Source organism: Aquarana catesbeiana, linkage group LG01, assembly GCF_042186555.1.
Source record: "Aquarana catesbeiana isolate 2022-GZ linkage group LG01, ASM4218655v1, whole genome shotgun sequence".
Taxonomy (NCBI): domain Eukaryota; kingdom Metazoa; phylum Chordata; class Amphibia; order Anura; family Ranidae; genus Aquarana; species Aquarana catesbeiana.
The window spans coordinates 523,948,516-523,969,990 of NC_133324.1; the positions used below are offsets into that span (position 1 = coordinate 523,948,516).

At 45.7% G+C, this 21,475-nt stretch overlaps 1 protein-coding gene across 17 annotated transcripts in view; it reads right to left on the reverse strand.

Annotated features, from left to right (window-relative positions):
• PTPRS (protein tyrosine phosphatase receptor type S) overlaps nt 1-21,475 on the reverse strand; it is a 744,226-nt gene that overhangs the window by 15,560 nt on the left and 707,191 nt on the right. For all 17 annotated transcript variants that reach the window (XM_073594561.1, XM_073594552.1, XM_073594489.1 and 14 more), the window contains one exon: nt 1,793-1,918. In XM_073594561.1, the coding sequence (XP_073450662.1) occupies nt 1,793-1,918 (126 nt within the window). The remainder of the gene's footprint in view (nt 1-1,792; nt 1,919-21,475) is intronic.

Consider the following 21,475-nt stretch of genomic DNA (forward strand, 5'->3'; position numbering starts at 1 on the left):
TGAGTTTCCTCTGATGTCCTTTATACCACAGGGTACCCAGGACTACTCCCCCGCCCGACAGCCTGCCATCCATCATGATCACAGAGCACCTTTCAAACCATTGGGAGGAAGAATCTTCCTTATTTAAGTGTCAAACTTGTGACCTCCGATGCCAAAGCAAACCTGCTTCTGCTGGTCAGACATATGGGATGATCTGGAGACTGCACCCTTATGTCCCATGCTGCCAGAATTTTGTAAAGATCCTCATTATAAAATTAAGGGTTGTATGGCACCTGAAAAGTCCGAACATAGGAGACTGGAGTCCAGGGAATGGAAAACCCTGGGAAAGGCTGTGTCTAAGGTCTGTTCAAGATACTCCAAGTAATGAGACAGTTTCAGCATTGATATCTGGAGATTTAGGATCCACCCAAATCTCTGCCTGGTCTGCAGGACACTGACAGACCCTGATTCGACTCTTCTCTCAAAAGAATGTTTTCCAGACGGTTTGACCACTTTGGGCACGCTCTGAAAGCAGAGAGAAAAAGGTGCAGTGTAGAGACTTGTGGACTTGGAGGACCCCCCAGTCCATGACTTAGAGCAGAATTGAGTTCCAGTATCTTGGACCTGGAGGCCTGAGAAAAATTAAAGGGATCTTTTTTTTAGCCTTAGGAGATGAGGGTTTCCCAGATAGATATTTTTCCTTCTTTTTCAAGAGCAAAAAAAAGCACACTTCAACCCAATGACGTCATTAATAAAGTTGTCTAGGGATTCACCAAAAAGCTGCTCCCAATGAAAAGGCATATGCCTTTCTTGTGCAGATGAGCTGCAGTCCAACATTTGAGCCAAAGTGTCATTTGTACCAAAAGGAGGCCCATCCTGTATATTATTTAGCCCTTAATATAGGGTTGACTGCAATTGACTGTGGGCCAGGCATTTCCCTGTTCTGCCTAGCAACATGACAGGGATCTACTGCTCCCAGTGAGAAGGTGGAGGAGCTCAGATGTGAGGAAAGATTAGCTGATCTGAATTGACTCTTTTGAGAAGACGCGGATAGGGGGGATATGATCAACATGTATAAGTGGTCCAAATACTGAACTTGGAGTAGAGTTATTCACTTTCAGGTCATTACAGAGGACAAGGAGGCGCTCTTTACATCTAGAGGACATTTTTTTTAAATCCACATATGAAAATGCTTCTTCACAGAAAGCTGTAAAAAAATGTGAAATAGCTCAATTAAGAACTAGTTCTGGCCGGCTCAGTATATATTTTTTTTAAAAAAGCGCATGATGCATTCCTAAATGCACAAAATATAACTGGATATTACCATTTATAGGTAAAAAACTGGTGTCAGGTATAAAGTCATATCTGCAGCAGTCTCCAAGCACTGCTTTTATGCCTAAATTCTACGGGCATTCTGACAAAGCTTACTATCGAAGATTGCTCGATCCCTTCCACCTTCTACACATTCCTGTTGGTTCATCACTATAATGGATTTACTGACCAAAAGACTCTGACTCGTTACTTTGGGTACACTTGTAAATGTAACAATGAGCTTCTGAATTCTGTAAACAGCAGACATTTCTAATCAAATAAGCTAAGAAAAATTGTAAAGAACAGGAACAGACAAAGCTCCATCTGCAGCCTATATATAAAAAAAGAAAAATAGTCATGTACAATATTTCATATTGACCTGCCAAAAAAAACAATTCAGTTTTTTAGTCAAAACCATAATTAGTTTAGGAAAATATCATTTAAAGCACTATATGTTTTTAAAAGCAGCATGCTGTATTTTATGCAGCATTTCCAATCTTACCCTGGCATCTGTGACTTTAAACTCTCTTAAAATGTACTGAGGCATGTTGTATTCAGCCATTGGATCCACAACAAAATATTGATATCGAGCAGATCGCTCAGCTGGCCAATACTGGTGGCACTTTTCCTGTATAATAGAGACAGCGTATTTACAGAGGCACAGAAAATATTAAAGATACATATCAATTTGCCATTTTAAGGCCTCATGCACATTGGACGTTATAGAAAAACCCAGTAGCGTTAGCTGTAGACAGCTGTAGCTGTAGAATGAGTTTTGCAGCATTTTTGCAGTAGCGTTATTTAGCTTTTTTTTTTTTAGCAAAGCTATACTCCCACAAAAGCTTATGGCTCAAAAACACATATAAACGCTGAATAGCCGTGTTTTTCAGCGTTTTTAAGCTTTTATCACAGTTAGAGAGTTTTTACAGCTGAAAAACTCCTCTCAAAACACACTAGTTCTGGTTTTTATTCCAGCCAGAAAACGCCCCTGCCAAGAAACACTGATAACAGCCTATGTGTGCATGGACACATACATGCTAGAGAGTTTATTGGCTACAGAAAAAAATGCCTGAAGTTAAAAACAGCAGCTGTAAAAACATCCAGTGTGCATGAGGCCTAAAGAGAAAAGAATGTGTGCAGTGGTAGCTAAATTGGTAAGTTTACGTAGAACACCTGTTAATTATTAATTGGTCTGTTGCAGTTATTCTTAATAACAACTTCCTGCCGCCTGTGCACATATATGTGGCCTCATAGAAGTGGGCCTTCTTCTGTGAGGCCGCATATATGTGTAAATGTGTTTGTGCTGAGAGCTCGCTGCACAACGAGCTCCCAGTACACTGACTGGGCTCTCGCCGACAGCCCTGGGTCTTGTACTAACGATCGGGAATCTGGTCTTCCACATGATTTGTCAAGGTGGCCATTAATAACAAGACAGAAAGCAATGGGGAATCCAAAATCGAATATTTGTCTCTATAAACAGAAAATCTTCCAGTGGTGACACCTATAGTCATAGGACTTCTATTTTCTGGCTGTCGTGTCTGTGGCCCTAAAAGTAAAGGAAAAGCTCCCCACAGGAAGTACAAAAAAAATATAGGTTAGATTTTAACACCAGCACACACTATCTAAAACTATAAAAACATTTTTTGGCTACAGCTCTGCTTTAAGTTATTGCACATATTACCACTACATACTTGAGCAATAGAACCATGCATGAAAGTTTTCATGTTCTATTAAGTGCTAAAAAAAAAGCATGCAAAATTTCTTCATAACAAAAGTGGTGTGTGAATTACCAGGGATGGTATTGCGGGAGGAGTTTCATTTGGTACATAATCAATAACCAACCAACCAATAACCAAGTCAAAGCATGCCATTTCAGGGCCACCAGACCCATCTGAACACTTCCCCATACCCTTAGGCTGGGTTCACACTATCTTTGTATGCAGCTCACAGCAGGGGTCCGGTGCGTGCCCGTTTACTGTTTTCACTGTTTTAGGTCTGATTTCAGCCCAAATTATATATGGTGTTATATGTAGGCATTCTAGGCATGCCACATTGGTATCTGTTAATCTAGTTACACATATCAAAGGGGACTTGTTGATGTTAATATGCAAATTTGTCATCTGTGGACTTTGTTCTGTGTTGGAAGTCAATAAAGTGCATCTCTCTGGAAGAATTGGGTTGCTGCAGAAGAGTACTTACATCATCATTATAATAACTACTAATTAATTATCTACCCACTATACTATATATCAATACAAAATGTACCAAAAGACGCACAGGGCCTCTGTGCAAATTCGCAACGGAGATGCAGCAGAGATATGTGAACCGGCTCTATAGAGAGCCAGTCAAAATCTCTTGCTATTGGGGAACCCGCATCCAATTCGCAATAGTGTGTATGCAGCCTCAAACTGCATCCCACAAAGTGTGTTCACAAAACACCACTGCTCTCCTGTGTGAAAGAACTAAAAGTCAGTGAAACTAGTAAAGTAGTTGTAAACCTTTACACATACCCAGTGAAGTGTTGAGCCTCAGGTGATACACAAAGATGATAAAATCCACCTACATAAGTTCTACCTGTTAATCTACAGCTATTCCCTTCCCCCATTAGAGCCTTTTAAAAACACACAGATCAAAGGATTTTTCTCAGCTCTGTCAGGCAGGGGGCGGGGATCTGACGTCACACACACTACAGAGTTAGAGCCTAGGTCAGCAACCTTGCCCCCGCCTTCTACTTTCAGGTGCCAGTCCTTCCCCCTTCTGCCTCCTCCGCCACGCCTTAGGTCCTTCTCTCTCCCTCCCCTCCAGCCTCCTCCGCTGCTGTTATCAGTGAACAGCAGAGAGCGAGAGGTAGCACAGCTCAGGGCAGGGGGGACAAGCTGGCCAAATTAAGTTAACAACATAGGAAGTACCCTTTTGGTGAGGTCTTCCCTGCCGATAACTCACCCCACCTCCCACACCTATCCCCACCCCCTATCAGCCCCACTGTATTACCTTCCTCTCTGCCACTCCTTGTCCTTGCTCCTCCTATCTTCCCAGCTAATCCCTCATCACCCTCTGCGCTGTTTACCACTATCTAACCTGTTCCTCCACCCTGTGCTAGGAACCCCATATCTCAGCCACTCTTAGGGAATCTCTAAACTCCACCCACTCCCTCCACTTCGACTCGAAGGACTCCATTTTCGTCCCTTCGCTGAACCTAATATATTCTAGGCTGTGGAATTCGTTGATTTTAATTGAATCATTCTCTCATCTTTGGTCTTCCTTTCCTATACCAGTACAAGGGTATAAGACTCTTAGCCGCATCGATGAGCTGTGGTACTAACGTTTTCAAATATGTCTTGCTGGGTGTTTCGCTCTTATGAAATAAGCATTCCCACAGATCATCCTGGATAACCCCGTTGGTGATCTCTTTTATTATCTCCCTTACTTCCCCCCAGAATTTTCTAATTTCAGGGTATTGCCACCAAATGTGCGCCGTTGACCCTATTTAGTTACATCCCCTCCAGCAAAATTGTGAGATTTCCTTCTGGCATTTATGTTCACAATCAGGTGTTATGTACATTCTCGCCAAACACTTGAAGTTCAACTCCAATATTTTAGAGTTAACAGACTTAGCACTTGTAATCCTCAGGATCTGCCAGGCTTCAGGGTCTGTAATCCTGCAGTCCAGCTCCTCCTCCCACTTCCTCATATATGCTGGTACAACCGTGTTCCCTAGCTCCACCAGGACTTTATAGGTCCTAGAAACCCCCTCCTCCTTTTTTTTATCTGTACAGATTTTCTCCAGCGGACGTAGATTATCTACCGACCTAATTGGCTGTGGGAGTGAGGCTATAAAGTGGCACAATTGGTTGTATCGCCATGGGTCTATGACGAGCAAACTATCTCTGTCGAGCAAACTATCTCTGTCTTTAAGTTCCTGGAATGTGCATATTTTTTCCTGGTTCATCACGTCTTTAAGTTGAACGTTATCCTCCAGTATCCACTTTCCAAACCACTCCTCCTTCCCCGATGCAAAGTAATCTGAATCCTTAAGTGACATTAGGGGTGAATTGTACCCCCATCCCTCCCTTTTATGCAATGAAACCCATATTTTGAGTGCGTGTCTAGTAATGTGCTGTGTTCTGGTGCTAAGTTTTCTTAAGTGGGGTGGGATCCATACTATCTTGTTTAACAAACTACCACTGATTGTGTTTTCTATTTTTACCCAGAGTTTATCTTTGTTATTGGTCACCCAATCAATTACCCGTGCTAAGGCGATTGCCTCATAATACTTTCTAATGTCTGGTGCTCCCCACCCTCCCGTACCCTTTTCTTTAGTTAACTGTGCAAAATTTAAGCGAGGTTTTTTCCCTCTCCAGATAAATTTTAAAAACATCGTATGTAAACTCCCGAGGAATGCCTGTGGAAGTGCCACCGGGAGAATCTGCATTTTGTATGTGATTTTAGGTAGTATTACCATTTTATAAATATTAATTCTACCGGCCCAGGATAACTGTCCGTGTGATATTCTATTTAGCTCTTGCTTTATTCCATTTAAAAGGGACATAAAGTTCGCCTGGAATAGGGCCTCTTTGGTTGTAGTTATTTTTACCCCTAAATATTTGAGTTCTTTTTTATTCCAAATAAATGGGAAGCATTTTTGGTATGCCTTATCTCTGAGTTTACCCCTATTGATATCCAATGCCTCTGATTTAGTCGGGTCAACCCTAAAATTAGAGAGCTTACCATAATCTGTTAGCGTGGAAACGATATTCGGAAGGGATATCCTCGGATGCGTGACGTATAACATAATATCGTCCGCATAGGCGGCCAGTTTGTACTCTTCTATGCCGATCCTACACCCGCTAATGTCTGGGTTTAGCCTGATCCTGGAAAGTAGTGGTTCAAGTGCCAATATGAAGAGTAACGTGGAGAGTGGACACCCCTGTCTCGTGCCATTGAACATTTCAAATGGCTCAGAGAATAAGCCGTTAATCTTCACCCTCACTGTTGGTTGGGAGTATAACGCCTTTATCCAACCTAGGGCTCTTTGCCTAATTCCTATCTCCTCTAGGGTACACATCATGAAGCCCCAGTCTACTCTGTCAAATGCTTTTTCAGCATCTATAGACAGAAGTAGACCTGGGGCTCCACTCTCTTTGATTTTCTGTGTAACTAAGAGCATTTTTATACTATTATCGCGTCCCTCTCTACCCGGAATGAACCCAACCTGGTCAGGGTGTATGATCTTTTTGATAATTTGTTTCAGTCGGTCCGCCAGCACTTTTGCGAATAATTTCGTGTCGACATTTACTAGCGAGATAGGTCTATATCTGGAGCACTGTGTGCTGTCTTTACCTTCTTTGAGGATAATAGCTATATTAGCCTCCAAAGCTTCTCTCCTCATTTCCCCTTTGTCCCCTATTTAATTCATATAAGCACACAAGTTAGGGATTAAATAATCCTGATATTTTTTATAGTAGAGAACTGTCAGCCCGTCCGGGCTGGCGCTCTTGCCAACTGGCGTTTCCTTAAGGGCTCTTCTTACCTCCTCCTCTGTTATGGGGGCCTCTAAAATATGTTGGTCAATTTCCAGGATTTTGGGCATACCACTTTCTTTAAGGTAACTTTTGATTTCCACTTTTTTTTTCCCCCTCCCTTCCTGGGCATCCTTTTTATTGATGGCGTACAACTCCCCGTAGTAGTCCCGGAAAATTTCCGCAATCTCGCTGTCTTTGAATCTGATATCGCCTGCCTTTGTTTTTATTTGATCAATATAGTTGGAGGATTTTTTCTTCCTCAGGGCTTTAGCCAATAATCTCCCTGGTCTATTACCACCTATGTATCTTTCTTTTTTCACTAGTTTGTAAGTTTTTCGGGTTTCTTGTTCTATTAGGGACTGCAAGGCCTCTCTCCTCCTTAGTAGACTCATTAAGACCTGCCTGTCCCCCGTTATCTTATGTAGTTGTTCGAGATCGAAGATTTCTTGATTGAGAATTACTTTGTCTTTCTCCCTTCTTCTCTTTACCTTGGATCCCACCATCAAGAAGATCCCCCGATATAGGCTTTGTGGGCCTCCCAAACTATAGCTTCTGATGTCTCGCCCAATACATTCGTTTTAAAGAAAAATTCCAGCTCCTCTTTGATGCCTTTATCTATTATTCTATCTTGGAGGAGGTCCTCATCAAGTCTCCAACTCTTAACCCCGATTTTGCGTTTACCTAATTTTCAGCTGTAGGCTTATTGGGGTGTGATCAGAAAAAGTCATTGTGCCAATGTCCGTGCCCACGACCTCCTCCAGGAGACGATGCTCCAAGAGGAAGAAATCTAATCTGGAGTACGTCGCATGTACGGGGGAGTAGAAAGAGTAGTCTCTTAGATCGTAATGTTGCGTCCTCCAAACGTCTACCAATTGACTTAGTCGCAGCTTCTTTTTAAGTTTGTTCAACCACATCCCGCCAGTCCCCCGCGCACGCGACGTACAGTCTTTACTTGGTTCTAAACACAAGTTGAAGTCCCCTGCTATTGACGTCCCCCCCCCGCCTCGCCTGAATTCCTCAAACTTTGCGAGGTACCTGTAAGAGTTTTTATTTGAGCCGTATACATTCGCCAGTGAGCATGCTGCCCCATTTAGTTTGCCTCTTAAGAACAGGTATCGCCCCTCTGGGTCGACCAGCCTCTCCTCTCTAATATAAATGATACATGCTTAGCGAAACCTATCGCCACTCCTTTAGCACCCCTAATCGGGGAATCACCATAATACCAGGTCGGGTGTTCCCTGGAATGGATGCTCTGATTCTTACCCAGGAAGAAGTGCGTCTCCTGTAATAGAGCAATGTCAGCTTTCAGTAATCTTAGTAAGTTTTAAGGTTAACCCGCAGGTGATTGGTTGCTAGGTCCTAAGAAACCAATCATCAGATTGTTAATATAAAAAGTCAGTCTGCCAGCTCCCACCCTCTGTCCAGAACTGTGCTGCCATTTGGTCTCTCTTGTGTGCACAGGTAGGATGCTATGGAACACTGCAATGAGAGGGAGGGGGTCCAGATGTCACTGCTATAGGGGAAAGGGGGGGGGGGACACTAGTGTGTGTGTGTGTGTGTGTGGTGATGTGAAGGGGCAGTGGACACTACTATGGGCAGGGCCACCCCCATAGCAGTGTCTTCTACCACCCTTCACACTCCCCAAACCCTGCATTCAAAGCGTGACGCACTCCTTAACCCTGCATTCTGAGCATAACACACTCCTTAACCCCACATTCTGATCGTAATGCACTCTTGATCCCTGTATTCTGAGCATAATGCACTTCTTAACCCTGCATTCTGAGCGTAAAGAACTGGTGAACCCTGCATTCTGAGCGTAACGCACTCCTGATTCCTGCTTCTGAGCATTACACACTCCTGATCCCTGCATTCTGAGCGTAACACACTCCTTATTCCTGCTTCTGAGCATTACGCACTCCTGATCCCTGCATTCTGAGGGTAACGCACTCCTGATCCCTACATTTTGAGCGTAACACACTCCTTAAAGCTGAACTCCACCCAAAAGGGGAAGCTCCACTTGTTTGCTTCCTCCCACCCTCTGCTGCCACATTTGGCATCTTTTGGGGGGGCAGATTCACTCCCACTTTTGTGTAAGATCGCTGCATCGTTGTGCAGTGATCTACAAAACTTCTGGCCCCTCCTCCTGTCCCCCCCTGCTGCCTTCCGGGAGACACACAGGTCCCAGAAGATAGCAGGACCATTTAGAAAATGCAGCTAGACTCGCTCATGCGCCGTAAGAAACAGGCTTCAAAGCTGTAAGGCTTCACGGCCTGTTTCCATTACTAAAGAGGCTGGCGCCTGCACCTGGAGCCAATGGATCGGCTTGGAGTACTGACTTTGCTGGCTCCCTGGACAGGTAAGTGTCCTAATATTAAAAGTCAGCAGCTACAGTATTTGTAGCTGCTGACTTTTCATTTTTTTTTTCTCCAGGCTGGAATTCCTCTTTAACCCCGCATTCTTTGCATAATGCACTGGTGAACCCTGCATTCTGAGCATAATGCACTGGTGAACCCTGGTGAACCCTGCATTCTGAGCGTATTGCACTCCTGAACCCTGCATTCTGAGCGTAACGCACTCCTGAACCCTGAATTCTGTGTGTAACGCACTCCTGGACCCTGCATTCTGAGCATAACGCACTCCTGAACCCTGCGTTCAAGTGTAACACACTCCTAAACCCTGCACTCTCTTGTACTTATTTTATTTTTGTGTCCACAAACATCTACGTTTGGGGGTAACAATGTATCATCACCCGCAGTAGATCACAAAGGCAATGTGTTTTGATCACAGTGCAGGAAACATACATGGAACATGCCTTTCTGGCACCGCATTCTGGTGTGAACCGGCCCTAACAACAGGACACTGTGCCTGGTGATCTTTGACTTCATCAGTGTTGTTCAAGTAGATCTCCATCTCTATAAGGTTCCCTACCCCTGAGTTAGAGAATAGAGCTCCAGTGAAACATGATACGTGAGTGGAGGGAAGGGACACATCCCCCTTTCCACACTGCTGTAGAAAAATATAGCCAGCTGAGGCTATGAGTCACCTGATGCGTGCTGAAGAGGGGGCGGGCCGTCTCCCTCTAGGCTGTTTTGTGGGCTCAGAGTCTTTTCAGTGACTCATTCATAAAGCAGAGGAGAGATCAGACAGAGAGGAATCTTTGACTTTGGATTTAAGATTCACACTATAGAGGGATGCGCTTTGTTAATTTTCATGTCTGATGTTTACAACTACTTAAATATTATATTCACCTGAGCTGTGCCCATGCAATGCAATGACATGCTGTGGGATTCTGTAGCCATTTGTGACTTTTTACACAGCTAGCAATTAGCTGCAGTGGTCATAGCTGGACGCATTTTGTGTGTGGAAGTCGCAGGGTGTATAATGGCTTGTGTGAATGTAACCTTAGAATCTGAATCAAACTCTTTCATCTTTTCATCTAGCCGAATGTTGAAAAATGAGCTACTCCTATTTCTGACTAGTAGCTGTGGGTTGCCTCCCCTATCATGCATCATCCCCCTATCATGCATCTTTGCATCCCTCTTGCCAATCATCAGCAGTTGGAAGACATACAAGAAAGAAGCAAATGTTGGATTGAGTCAGTTTATCAGCCACCAGTAAAAAATGACAATTCTGTCTAAGCAGACCCCCTAGTAAAAATGTTTTTTGTTTTGGATAAAGTAGGGGGAGATAGGAACCTCAGTTATTTTTTTTTCTGCCTATGTTCTTGTTAATATAATTTTCCTCCCTTTCCTGCCCTGGTGACACAATTGGAAACAAAGAAAGCTCAACAGGGATACAGACAGCAACAAAGCATTGTACCCTTTCCTCACTCTAATAAAAGTGCTTTTATGGCTGTGTGTATTCCTATTATGCCCTGTACACACGATCGGATTGTGTTGTCAGAAATTCCGATCGTGTGTGGGCTCCATCGGACTTTTTTCATCTGAGTTTCCGACACACAGTTTGAGAGCAGGATATAAAATTTTCCTACAACAAAATCCGATCGTTTAAATTCCGATCGTGTGTACACAAATCCGACGCACAAAGTGCCACGCATGCTCAGAATAAATTAAGAGATGAAAGCTATTGGCTACTGCCCCGTTTATAGTCCCGACGTACGTGTTTTACGTCACCGCGTTCAGAACGATCGGATTTTCTGACAACTTTGTGCGACCATGTGTACGCAAGACAAGTTTGAGCCAATATCCGTCGTAAAAAATCGGATGGACTTTGTTGTCGGAATGTCCGATCGTGTGTACAAGGCATAAAAGAGATTCTCTTCACTTACTGTCCCACTGCCAGAAATGAAGGAAATGGGGTGAATGATGCCACAAACAGCAATAAATACTATATCTAACTTTCTCCACTACAGTCAAAAATAACAAAAAGTTTTTATTGGAGTTCTACCTAAACAACTTAAATGCCAACTGATGAAAGGACACATTTCAAATGGCTACTTTCTTTTTTGTCTCAGTTTTACCATCTGCTGTTGTTTGGCAGTTGACAGCGAGGAAGCATAAGATGCTCTTCCACAGTGATATCCCTCCACCAAACTATGCACTCACCAGAAGATAAACAATAGCAAGCCTTGAACTGCTGATTAGGGATGAGCTTCGTGTTCGAGTCGAACCCATGTTCGACTCGAACATCGTCTGTTCGCCGAATTGCGAACGGTATGGGCCGTTCGCGCCAAATTCGTGTGGCGCGTCACGGCCCATATTTCACTGCGGCATCGCAGTGCATTGCTGGCTAATGATTGGCCAAGCATGCTCTATGACCCCCATGCTTGGCCAATCACAGCGCCGTCTGAACAGAGAGCCGTAATTGGCCAAAGCCAAGGAGGCTTTGGCCAATCATGGCTCAGGGGATTTAGTACATGCCCCACACTATATAAGGCCACCTGCACGGCGGCCCTGTGTAGTGTGTTCCGGCGTTTATAGATAGAGAGAGAGAGACAGACAGTGTCATTTGATTTAAGTTAGAGAGATTAGGCAGGACAGTCAGTCAGCTACACTTACAGTGTATTGTGTATATATATGCATCCCATGTGTTGTGTATATATATATATATATATATATATATATATATATATATATATATATATATATATTACACTGTATTCAGTTTAGCTAGATCCGTTCCTGTTATCTTGCTACTGACAGGCAGGCTTGTGTTGTTACAGTATTTACAGCTACCTGAAGAGAATTGCTGGTGTTCTTTTGATCCTATTAGTACCACAGTCAGGCAGCTAGATTATTTACAGTTATGCCCCGTACACACGGTCGGATTTTCCGATGCAAAATGTCCGATCGGAGCGTGTTGTCGGAAATTCAGACCGTGTGTGGGCTCCATCGGACATTTTCCATCGGATTTTCCGACACACAAAGCTTGAGAGCAGGCTATAAAATTTTCCGACAACAAAATCCGTTGTCGGAAATTCCGATCGTGTGTACACAAATCCGACGGACAAAGTGCCACGCATGCTCAGAATAAATAAAGAGATGAAAGCTATTGGCCACTGCCCCGTTTATAGTCCCGACGTACGTGTTTTACGTCACCGCGTTTAGAACGATCGGATTTTCCGACAACTTTGTGTGACCGTGTGTATGCAAGACAAGTTTGAACCAACATCCGTCGTAAAAAATCCTAGGATTTTGTTGTCGGAATGTCTGAACAAAGTCCGACCGTGTGTACGGGGCATAAGTGTAGTGCGTCCTCCTCACAGTGTTCAGCTAAAGCTACAAGTTAGTTTAGTGTGACCTCTGCACATTGTTCAGCTAAAGCTACAAGTTAGTGTAGTGCGTCCTCCTCACAGTGTTCAGCTAAAGCTACAAGTTAGTGTAGTGCGTCCTCCTCACAGTGTTCAGCTAAAGCTACAAGTTAGTGTAGTGCACAGTGTTCAGCTAAAGCTACAAGTTAGTGTAGTGCGTCCTCCTCACAGTGTTCAGCTAAAACTACAAGTTAGTGTAGTGCGTCTTCCTCACAGTGTTCAGCTAAAGCTACAAGTTAGTGTAGTGCGACCTCTGCACAGGGTTCAGCTAAAGCTACAAGTTAGTGTAGTGCGTCCTCTGAACAGTGTTCAGCTAAAGCTACAAGTTAGTGTAGTGCACAGTGTTCAGCTAAAGCTACAAGTTAGTGTAGTGCGTCCTCTGAACAGTGTTCAGCTAAAGCTACAAGTTACTGTAGTGCGTCCTCCTCACAGTGTTCAGCTAAAGCTACAAGTTAGTGTAGTGCGACCTCTGCACAGTGTTCAGCTAAAGCTACAAGTTAGTGTAGTGCGTCCTCTGAACAGTGTTCAGCTAAAGCTACAAGTTAGTGTAGTGTGACCTCTGCACAGTGTTCAGCTAAAGCTACAAGTTAGTGTAGTGCACAGTGTTCAGCTAAAGCTACATGTTAGTGTAGTGCGTCCTCTGAACAGTGTTCAGCTAAAGCTACAAGTTAGTGTAGTGCGTCCTCTGAACAGTGTTCAGCTAAAGCTACAAGTTAGTGTAGTGCGACCTCTGCACAGTGTTCATCTAAAGCTACCTATAGAAGATTGGTGGTGTTTTCCTGATCCTATCACTACCGCAGGCAGCTAAATAAGCTACAAGTTAGTGTAGTGCGACCTCTGCACAGTGTTCAGCTAAAGCTACCTGTAGAAGGTTGGTGGTGTTTTCCTGATCCTATCACTACCGCAGGCAGCTAAATAAGCTACAAGTTAGTGTAGTGTGACCTCTGCACAGTGTTCAGCTAAAGCTACCTGTAGAAGGTTGGTGGTGTTTTCCTGATCCTATCACTACCGCAGGCAGCTAAATTATTTACATGTTAGTGTAGTGCGACCTCTGCACAGTGTTCAGCTAAAGCTACCTGTAGAAGGTTGGTGGTGTTTTCTTGATTCTATCACTACCGCAGGCAGCTAAATTATTTACACGTTAGTGTAGTATGACCTCTGCACAGTGTTCATCTAAAGCTACCTGTAGAAGGTTGGTGGTGTTCTCATACTACAGACCCTTTCAATTTTTCACTCTTTGTTATATTGCAGCCATTTGCTAAAATCATTTAAGTTCATTTTTTTTCATCATTGATGTACACACAGCACCCCATATTGACAGAAAAACACAGAATTGTTGACATTTTTGCAGATTTATTAAAAAAGAAAAACTGAAATATCACATGGTCCTAAGTATTCAGACCCTTTGCTGTGACACTCATATATTTAACACAGGTGCTGTCCATTTCTTCTGATCATCCTTCAGATGGTTCTACACCTTCATTTGAGTCCAGCTGTGTTTGATTATACTGATTGAACTTGATTAGGAAAGCCACACACCTGTCTATATAAGACCTTACAGCTCACAGTGCATTTCAGAGCAAATGAGAATCATGAGGTCAAAGGAACTGCCTGAAGAGTTCAGAGACAGAATTGTGGCAAGGCACAGATCTGGCAAAGGTTACAAAAAAATTTCTGTTGCACTTAAGGTTCCCAAGAGCACAGTGGCCTCCATAATTATTAAAAAAAAGACGTTTGAGACAACCAGAAACCTTCCTAGAGCTGGCTGTCTGGCCAAACTGAGCTATCGTGAGCCTTGGTGAGAGAGGTAAAGAAGAACCCAAAGATCACTGTGGCTGAGCTCCAGAGATGCAGTCGGGAGATAGGAGAAAGTTGTAGAAAGTGAACCATCACTGCAGCCCCCCACCAGTTGGGGCTTTATGGCAGAGTGGCCCGACGGAAGCCTCTCCTCAGTGCAAGATACATGAAAGCCCGCATGGAGTTTGCTAAAAAAACACCTAACGGACTCCAATATGGTGAGAAATAAGATTCTTTGGTCTGATGAGATCAAGATAGAACTTTTTGGCCTTAATTCTAAGCGGTATGTGTGGAGAAAACCAGGCACTGCTCATCACCTGTCCAATACAGTCCCAACACTGAAGCATGGTGGTTTTCAGCTGCAAGGACAGGACGACTGGTTGCAATCGAGGGAAAGATGAATGTGGCCAAGTACAGGGATATCCTGGACGAAAACCTTCTCCAGAGTGCTCAGGACCTCAGACTGAGCTGAAGGTTTACCTTCCAACAAGACAATGACCCTAAGCACACAGCTAAAATAATGAAGGAGTGGCTTCACAACAACTCCGTGACTGTTCTTAAATGGCCCAGCCAGAGCCCTGACTTAAACCCAATTGAGCATCTCTGGAGAGACCTAAAAATGGCTGTCCACCATTGTTTACCATCCAACCTGACAGAACTGGAGAGGTTCTGCAAGGAGGAATAGCAGAGGATCCCCAAATCCAGGTGTGAAAAACTTGTTGCATCTTTCCCAAAAAGACTCATGGCTGTATTAGCTCAAAAGGGTGCTTTTACTAAATACTGAGCAAAGGGTCTGAATGCTTAGGACCATGTGATATTTCAGTTTTTCTTTTTTAATAAATCTGCAAAAATGTCAACAATTCTGTGTTTTTCTGTCAATGGAGTGTGCTATGTGTACATTAATGAGGAAAAAAATGAACTTAAATGATTTTAGCAAATGGCTGCAATACAACAAAGAGTGAAAAATTTAAGGGGATCTGAATACTTTCCATCCCCACTGTATATATCCCAGCTTAGTGCAGCTACAGGCCATTAATATGTCTGGAAGGCCAACAAGGAGAGGCAGACAGTCACAAGCCAATAAAAGAGGGCAAGCAGGCTCTGTGTCTAGAGGCAACAGTGCCGGTTGTGGAGACGGTGCATCCTCATCAGCACGTGGCCGTGGGACACGCTTGGCCTTTTTTTCGGCAGCTGGCCGTGTTGAGCCGCAACATGCTGAAGACTTGGTCGAGTGGATGACCAAGCCGTCCTTATCCTCCTCATCCTCTCTCACCCATGCTCAGGGTACTTTGTCTGGCAAAGCAGCTGCCAACGCGGCCTCTTCCCTCGTGTCAATGGCATCAGTGACTCCTTCCCTAGCCCCACCATGTCCTCCTGAGGAGTCCCTCGAACTGTTTGACCACAGTGTTGGGTACATGCTCCAGGAGGATGCCCAGCATTTAGAAGGCTCTGATGATGATACTGAGCTAGATGAAGGCAGTAACGTGAGCACGGACAGAGGGGGTGCCCAAGAAGGACAGCAATCTGGCAGTCATGCTCCCCCTGCTGCAGCATACTGCCAGGTTTGCTCCAGTGATGAGGAGGGAGGGGATGATGAGGTCACTGACTCAACGTGGGTGCCTGATAGAAGAGGGGAGGAGGAGGCACATCTCCAACGAGGCAGGATGCCCTCCAGGGGCCAGCCTAAGGGCAGCACACTGACTGCATCACACCGCAAAGCTCTGCATGTGCAGTGCGCTGCCGTCTCTGCGTGTTATTCCAAAAGTTCTTTGGTGTGGGCCTTTTTTGAGACGAGTGCATCAGATCGCACCGCTGCTATTTGTTGACCTGCCATGCAGTTCGTTGGCAAGCGTATCTAAAAGACCCACACCAAAGAACAAAGAGGACCTCTCCTTGCTCCTCATCAGCTGAGATCTCCAACCCCACTATACCTTCAGTCCTCTATGAGACCTGCACTGAGAGGAATGAAGGTGTAGAATTAGGTGTGTCACAGCCAAGTACTTGTGGGCAATCTGCTTTCGGTACACAGACCTCAGACTGTACCAGGCAAATTTCCCTGACCCAGCTGCTGCACCGCCGAAAGAAGTTCGCTTCCAGCCATCCACATGCCCAGCGGTTGAATGCTAGCTTGGCAAAATTGCTAGCACTTCAACTGCTACCTTTTCAGTTGGTAGACTCTGCCCCCTTCTGTGAGTTTGTGGAATGTGCAGTTCCTCAGTGGCAGGTACCCAAACGCCACTTTTTCTCACGGAAGGCGATTCCAGCTCTCTACCGGCATGTGGTAGGCAATGTCCATGCCTCGCTGGACAGGGCGGTCAGCGGTAAGGTGCATATTACCGCTGACTCAAGGTCCAGCAGGCATGGACAGGGACGTTACCTGGGAAGTTTCACCGCACATTGGGTGACTCTGCTGGCAGCTGGGAAGGATGCAGGACAAGGTGTAGTAGTGTTGGAGGTTGTTCTGCCACCACGCCTCCAAAATGCCACTAATGATTCTGACACACCTCTCTCCTCCACCCCCTCCTCCTCTTCTTCCTCCATGGCCTCTTTCTGTGCTTTGTCCTTGGAACCAGCGGTGCTCCGTAGGCTTTCAAGGTGCTACGCAAGAACGCAGGCCAGAAGATGCCATGCGGTGCTTGAGCTGGTGTGCTTGGGGGACAGGAGCCACACTGGGGCAGAGGTTCTGTCAGCTCTGCAGGGGCAGGTTCAGAGGTGGTTGACGCCACGCCAACTTAAGGCAGGAATGGTGGTTTGCGACAATGGCACCAACCTCCTCTCCGCCTTCCGACAGGGACAACTGACCCATGTGCCCTGTTTGGCTCACGTCCTTAATTTGGTGGTGCAGCGGTTCTTGGGCAGGTACCCGGGCTTACAGGATGTCCTGAGGCAGGCCAGGAAAGTCTGTGTGCATTTCCACCGGTCATATAATGCCAGTGCTCAGCTGGCAGACCTCCAAAAGGAGTTTAACCTGCCTAAGAACCGCCTAATCTGTGACATGCCCACCAGGTGGAACTTAACGTTGGCTATGCTGCAGCAGCTGCACACTCAGCAGAGGGCCATCAATGAGTACCTGTGCGACTATGGCACCAGGACAGGGTCAGGGGGGCTTGTTTTTTTTTTCCCACGCCAGTGGGCCATGATCAGGGATGCATGCACTGTCCTGTTACCACTTGAGGAGGCCACGAGGATGGTGAGCAGTGACAGTGCATGCATCAGTGACACTGTCCCCCTTGTCCACCTGTTGGAGCAATCGCTGCGTGGAATAATGGACAGGGCACTTGAGGCAGAACAGAGGCAGGAAGAGGAGGACTTCCTTAGCTCTCAAGGCCTCCTTTATCCAGACAGTGTTCCTGCGTGCCCGCCGATCACACAGGAAGAGGAGGAGGAAGAGGAGGAGGATTGTGTCAGTATGGAGGTGGAGCCTGGCACTCAGCATCAGCAGCAGTCTTTAAGGGATCAGTCCCAAGAAACACATGGACTTGTACGTGGCAGGGAGGAAGTGGCTGTGGACCACGTCGTCCTTAGTGACCCAGAGGACCCTGGACCGAATGCTTCAGCAAACCTACGCTGCATGGCCTTCCTGATCCTGCAAAGCCTGTGTAAGGATCCTCGTATTCGTCGTATCAAGGAGAAGGACCAATACTGGCTGGCAACCCTCCTTGATCCACGTTACAAGGGTAAGGTTGCGGACCTTATCTTGCCGTCGCAGAGGGAGCAGAGGATGAAACATCTTCTGGAGGCCTTGCAGAATGGTCTGTGCAACGCGTTCCCAGAGACTGGGAGGTTACAAACTCCTGTTTCTGAACAACGTGTTGCTGAGGCTTCGGTCAGTCAAAGAAGGAGCGGTGGAGAAGGTGGCCGTCTGACCGATGCATTCAGACAATTTTTTAGTCCGCAGCCCCAAGGTATGATCGGTTCCAGCAACCATCGCCAGCGTCTGTTTTACATGGTGCAGGAATATCTAGGGGCAAGATCTGACTTGGACACCTTTCCCACCGAAAATCCTCTGGGTTACTGGGTCTTGAGGATGGATCACTGGCCAGAGCTTGCACAGTATGCAATTGAGCTACTGGCCTGTCCTGCATCCAGCGTTCTTTCGGAACGCACATTCAGTGCTGCTGGAGGCTTTGTAACCGATCACAGGGTGCGTCTGTCCACCGACTCAGTTGATCGACTGACCTTCATAAAAATGAATCAGTCTTGGATCACCACCAGCTACCAAGCACCTGATGCTGATGTAACCGAATAATTTTTTTTGAAATGTCAGATCCCTTCAAAGACTGCCTATGCTGATGCTGAGTGACTATCCTGTTATGCTGAGTAATTATCCTCTTCCTCCTCAATGATCATGCTGGTAGCTTGTAAGAACATTTTTGGTTCTGGGCACCGCCACCAGTGCCTAAGGCCCAATTTTTCAGCCCCTGTTTAACAGGGGCATGTAATTACAATTTTTGATGCAATACTTTGCAGCAGGGCTCGTTCCTGCGTTCCAACTAGAGTATCTGTGAGGGGTTGCAGTGTTGTGGCAACAGCACCAGTGCTAAGGCCCCATTTTTCAGCCCCTGTTTAACAGGGGTGTGTAATTACAATTTTTGATGGAATTCTTTTGCAGCAGGGCTAGTTCCTGCGCTCCAACTAGAGTATCTGTGAGGGGTTGCAGTGTTGTGGCACCAGCACCAGTGCCTAAGGCCCAATTTTTCAGCCCCTGTTCAACAGGGACATGTAATTAGAATTCTTGATCTAATATTTCACAGCAGGGCCCGTTTCTGCGCCCACCAAGATTAACTGTGTGGACTTCTGAAGAGGAGCACAGACAGCAAAACAAATGTCACAGGGGTGATAACCCTTCCCTATGTTTTCCAAAAAGCTTAAAAACAGATTTTTTGGCTGGAGCTACACTTTAAAAATGTACCAGTTCAAAATTACAAACAGATTCTACTTAACAACAAACCTACAGTGCCTGTCTTGTTTGCACCACCTGTATACTGCTGTTCACAGTATATAGGGCCTGGGGGCCCCACGCCTTTCCTTTTTTTAATTTGGGTGCGGGGTTCCCCTTAATATGCATACAGGACCCAAAGGGCCTGGTAATTGACTGGAGGGTACCCATGCCGTTTGTCTCACTGATTTTCATCCATATTGCCAGGACCCGACATTACATTAAAGCTGCAAGCAGTTTTAAATGACTTTTTTTCCTTTAAAAATGTCATTTTGTGCAGGGACTGTTCTAAGCACGGGGAACACGTGCCACTTTACAGGCATACTATAGACACCCCCAGGTACGATATTTAAAGGAATATTTCACTTTTTTTTTTTTTTTTACTTTAACCACTTCAATACCAGGCACTTAGAAACCTTCCCGCCCAGGCCTATTTTTAGCTTTCAGCGCTGTCGCAATTTGAATGAAAATTGCGTGGTCATGCTACACTGTACTCAAACAATTTTTTTATCATTTTGTTCCCACAAATAGAGCTTTCTTTTGGTGGTATTTCATCACCTGTGCTGTTTTTATTTTTTGCGCAACAAATAAAAAAAGACCGAAAATGTTGAAGAAAAACAAGTTTTTCTTTGTTTCTGTTAAAAATTTTAAGTACGTTTTCTTCTTCAATGACGGGCACTAATATGGCTGCACTGATGGGCACCAATGAGGTGGCACCAATGAGATGGCACTGATATGCAGCACTGATGGGCACTCATAGGTGGCACCCATGGGCACTCATAGGCGGCACTGATGGGCATTCGTAGGTGGCATTGATGGGTACTTATGGGTGGCACTGATGGGTACTTATGGGTGGCACTGATGGGTGGCATGGATGGGCACTGATAGGCTAGCACTGATGGGCACGGATGGGCACTGACAGGTGGCACCGATGGACACTGATTGATGGCACTAATGCCCCTAAGGGTGGCATTGCTGGGCATCACTGCTATATAATGGTGCCAATCAGTGCCCATTTGTGGGCACTGATTGGCACAGATTGGACACTGACTGGGCAAATGTGGATAGCCATGGGGTACATACCTGGCCATCCACATGTTGCCCCTCTCCCTGGTGGTCCTAGTGGCGATCCCTGGTGGTCCAGTGTGGTGATCTGAAGGGGGGCTGCGCTGATAAACAATCAGCACAGACCCCCCGTCAGGAGAGCCGCCAATCGGCTCTCCTCTACTCGCGTCTGTCAGACACGAGTGAGGAAAAGCCGATCAATGGCTCTTCCTATTGACATCGTGATCAGCCGTGATTGGACACGGCTGATCACGTGGTAAAGAGCCTCCACCGGACTGACACACTGCTCCACCGATTGCTGCGGTGTGCGCCCCTGCGGGCGCACGGCGGCATGATATCCTGCTGGACGTCATATGACACCCAGTCAGGATAACTGAACCATCGCCCAGCCGTCATCTGCTATGGGCCGGGCGGGAAGTGGTTAAGCATCATTAAAATCACTGCTCCCAAAAAACAGCCGTTTTTAAAAGTTTTTTTTGCATTGATACATGTCCCCTGGGGCAGGACCCGGGTCCCCAAACCCTATTTAGGACAATTCCATGAAAATTAGCCTTTAAAATGAGCACTTTTGATTTCGAACGTTCGAGTCCCATAGACTTCAATGGGGTTCTATAACGTTCGTGCAAATTTTCGGTCCGTTCGCAGGTTCTGGTGCGAACCGAACCGGGGGGGGGGGGGTGTTCGGCTCATCCCTACTGCTGATGTGCAGTATGATGATACTAAAGTCCGGTGTGTTAACTGTGTGATAGGTTTCAATGGGATAAAACGCTGTGCAAAAGTAGCTCACCAATTCATTTCAGTGTGTCTTTTCACACTGGGCCGGTGCGCTTGCGGGACGTTAGGAAAAGTCCTGCAAGCAGCATCTTTGGGGTGGTTTGGGAGCGCTGTATACAGCGCACCTAAAACGCTCTGCCCATTGAAATGAATGGGCAGCCCCTGAAAAGCGCTTCGGAAGCACCGCAACATGCTAGCCACCCTAGTGGCTGAAAAGTGCTGCTTAAACAACGCTAAAACAAACGGCGCTTTAGCACTAACGAGGCCGCAGCCCCAGTGTGAAAGGGGTCTAAGATTTTTGGCAAAGTTTTTGACTGG